Genomic DNA, 2,298 nt, shown 5'->3' on the forward strand with positions numbered 1-2,298 from the left:
CATCCCATTGGTCAATAAGACAAGAACCATGTAGGTTGAAACATGCATCCACAATTGTCTAGTTTAACCTTTTATTAAAAACGGACATAGTTCTAAATCTATAGATTCTTACTATGTAGATTACCTGCTTATTGGTAAATGGTACACTGGTTCTTCAACTTACTTGAGTAGGCATGGGAGATGTACATAGTATTAACTCTACAGGAAGATTAACCCATTATGCAAAACAAAAAGAAATTCTTTGCAATTACATGCTGGGTTGCAATTAGATGAATAGTTTGAGGCTCTAGAGCTTTTTGACAAAAAAAAATGTTTTAATAGGATCATGTTATTGTTCATCTTTACAAGTTCCAGAATAAATTGTCCTTGTACTTTCCATATAGAAATCATTTGATCACAAGTCCACCATAAACTATGGGTAATGGTTACACATATTTACGATTAAACTTGAATACAGCATATAAGAGCACACTGGAGAGGCGAGAACCAGCTATCCATCAGGCTCGATAGTTCACCATAGTTCCTTACATTTTTGCACTGGACTTCTCAGAACCACCTGTAGCGTCATCATGCTCCCATGGAATTGGGTCATTGTTTTGATCAGATGGATTGGCTTCTCTTTCATGCCAGAACTGCTCTACATCTGGCAAAACTGGGTTTTCTTTACTGTCTTGGCTTCCAAAGTTTTGCTGAGAACATGACTGCTCCTCATTGTCATCAGTTATAGGTTGCTCTGGGACAGGATCTGGGGAAGAAACGGAATCTGGTGGGACCTCCTCTGGAGTCAGTGCTCCTTTATCTTTTTCATCGTCTTCATCCTTATCTTTTACGACCAAAGATTTTTTGGAAATTAAACGTTTCCAGACGTCTTTAAATCCTTCTTTAAATTCTTCTGACATGATAAGAAAGATAAAGGGATTTATGCAAGAAAGAGAAAGCATTAATACTTGGGCTAATGTTATGAATGCTTGAGGAGGAGGTGGACCACTCAGGAGTTGATGCCAAAACCAGAGCCAGGAGACCCACTCTGGAAGCCAAAAAATGCAAAATGTGATGGTGACAGTTAATAGCATTATTGTGAGCCTTCTGGACCTCATTTGGTTTCTCAAATTCTGAGTTTTAGTTCCTCTACGTTGACATTGGCCATATGCTCTCCGAAAGTAGAAGAAAGCTATGGTGAAAGGGATAAGGTATACAAAGAACGGATAAAGCTTGACAAAGATGGCCATCATCTCCTGTGCCTGGGGTGGTATGTCCAGGAGGCAAATAACCGAGCTGTCATTTTGCTTTGCACCTGTAAAGAAACACTCTGGCAATGGCAGAACTGAAGCTACCACCCAGGTAGATAGCATAACAGCACAGATGGTCACTTGTGGAATGGTCACTTGCTTGGCAGGATTGCTGGCATATATGAAGCAAGATCTGGCAACTATTGCAATGGTGAAGCTCTTCACTGACATGCAGACATGTGTAAACCAGTCCGCAGTTTTGCACACAAACCAGCCTACTGCTACAATAGATGGTGAGTAGGCTGCTGCCCTGAATGGCACAGAGAACATCAGCAGCAGGAGATCTGAGACACTTAGATTCAGGATCAGAGAGTGGATCAAGGAAGGTTTGGCTTTTCTTGAATTATAAAGAAGGATGGAGATAACACATAGGTTACCAGTAAGTCCCAGTAAACAGATCAACACCAGTATGGTAGGCGTGACAAAAGTCCATTCTCCAAGGTCCAAAGGCTGAAATCCCAAAGCATACAGTGCCTGCATTGGAAAGGAGCTGTCCAAAGTGCTGAAGTTGGTCTCCATGTCCCTTAGAGATCTGCGCAGACTGAAAGAGCTTCAGGATATTCTCACCTGTAACTGATTGTGAGACTAAGCACTAGACAGGCGTATAAGAAAGCGATATGCACCTCCTTCTCTTATATACAGGCTGCATCTCTGATTGACACCTACCAGACACTGCACATTGGATGCTTCATGTTAGCAGATGTCATTACCATCTTATTAGTCAACCCATTTATTAAAGGATTTCCAGATCAATTATTCATAGCTGCATCAGACATTATGCAGGTTGACTTATTCGAGGCTGAGGTAGTGTGCAAATCTTAAAAACTGAGTGCTACCTCTTCTGAGAGTGGATAGGATTTCCTAATGCTCTTTCATGTGGTTTAGTAAATATACAAGCCTTTACCACCCCTCCTCAAAAGGGGAAATGAAGCATTTCCTGATCTTGCTTGTGTGTGAACATTTTTCATACCTTTTATTGAACTATGTAAGGTAGCTGTAGATTTCACAT

The 2,298-nt window shown here is 40.9% G+C and overlaps 1 protein-coding gene across 1 annotated transcript; it reads right to left on the minus strand.

Moving 5' to 3' along the window:
• Positions 1–524: 524 nt before the first annotated feature.
• Positions 525–1,808, minus strand: GPR151 (G protein-coupled receptor 151). The gene has a single exon (XM_069956826.1). The coding sequence runs from the start codon at positions 1,806–1,808 to the stop codon at positions 525–527; it is 1,284 nt and encodes a 427-aa protein (XP_069812927.1).
• Positions 1,809–2,298: the final 490 nt, after the last annotated feature.

Source organism: Dendropsophus ebraccatus, chromosome 1 (genome assembly GCF_027789765.1).
Source record: "Dendropsophus ebraccatus isolate aDenEbr1 chromosome 1, aDenEbr1.pat, whole genome shotgun sequence".
Lineage (NCBI taxonomy): Eukaryota > Metazoa > Chordata > Amphibia > Anura > Hylidae > Dendropsophus > Dendropsophus ebraccatus.

Coding starts and splice junctions, on each gene's coding strand:
- GPR151 (XM_069956826.1), bottom strand. CDS start 1,808: ATGGAGACCAACTTCAGCACTTTGGACAGCTCCTTTCCAATGCAGGCA.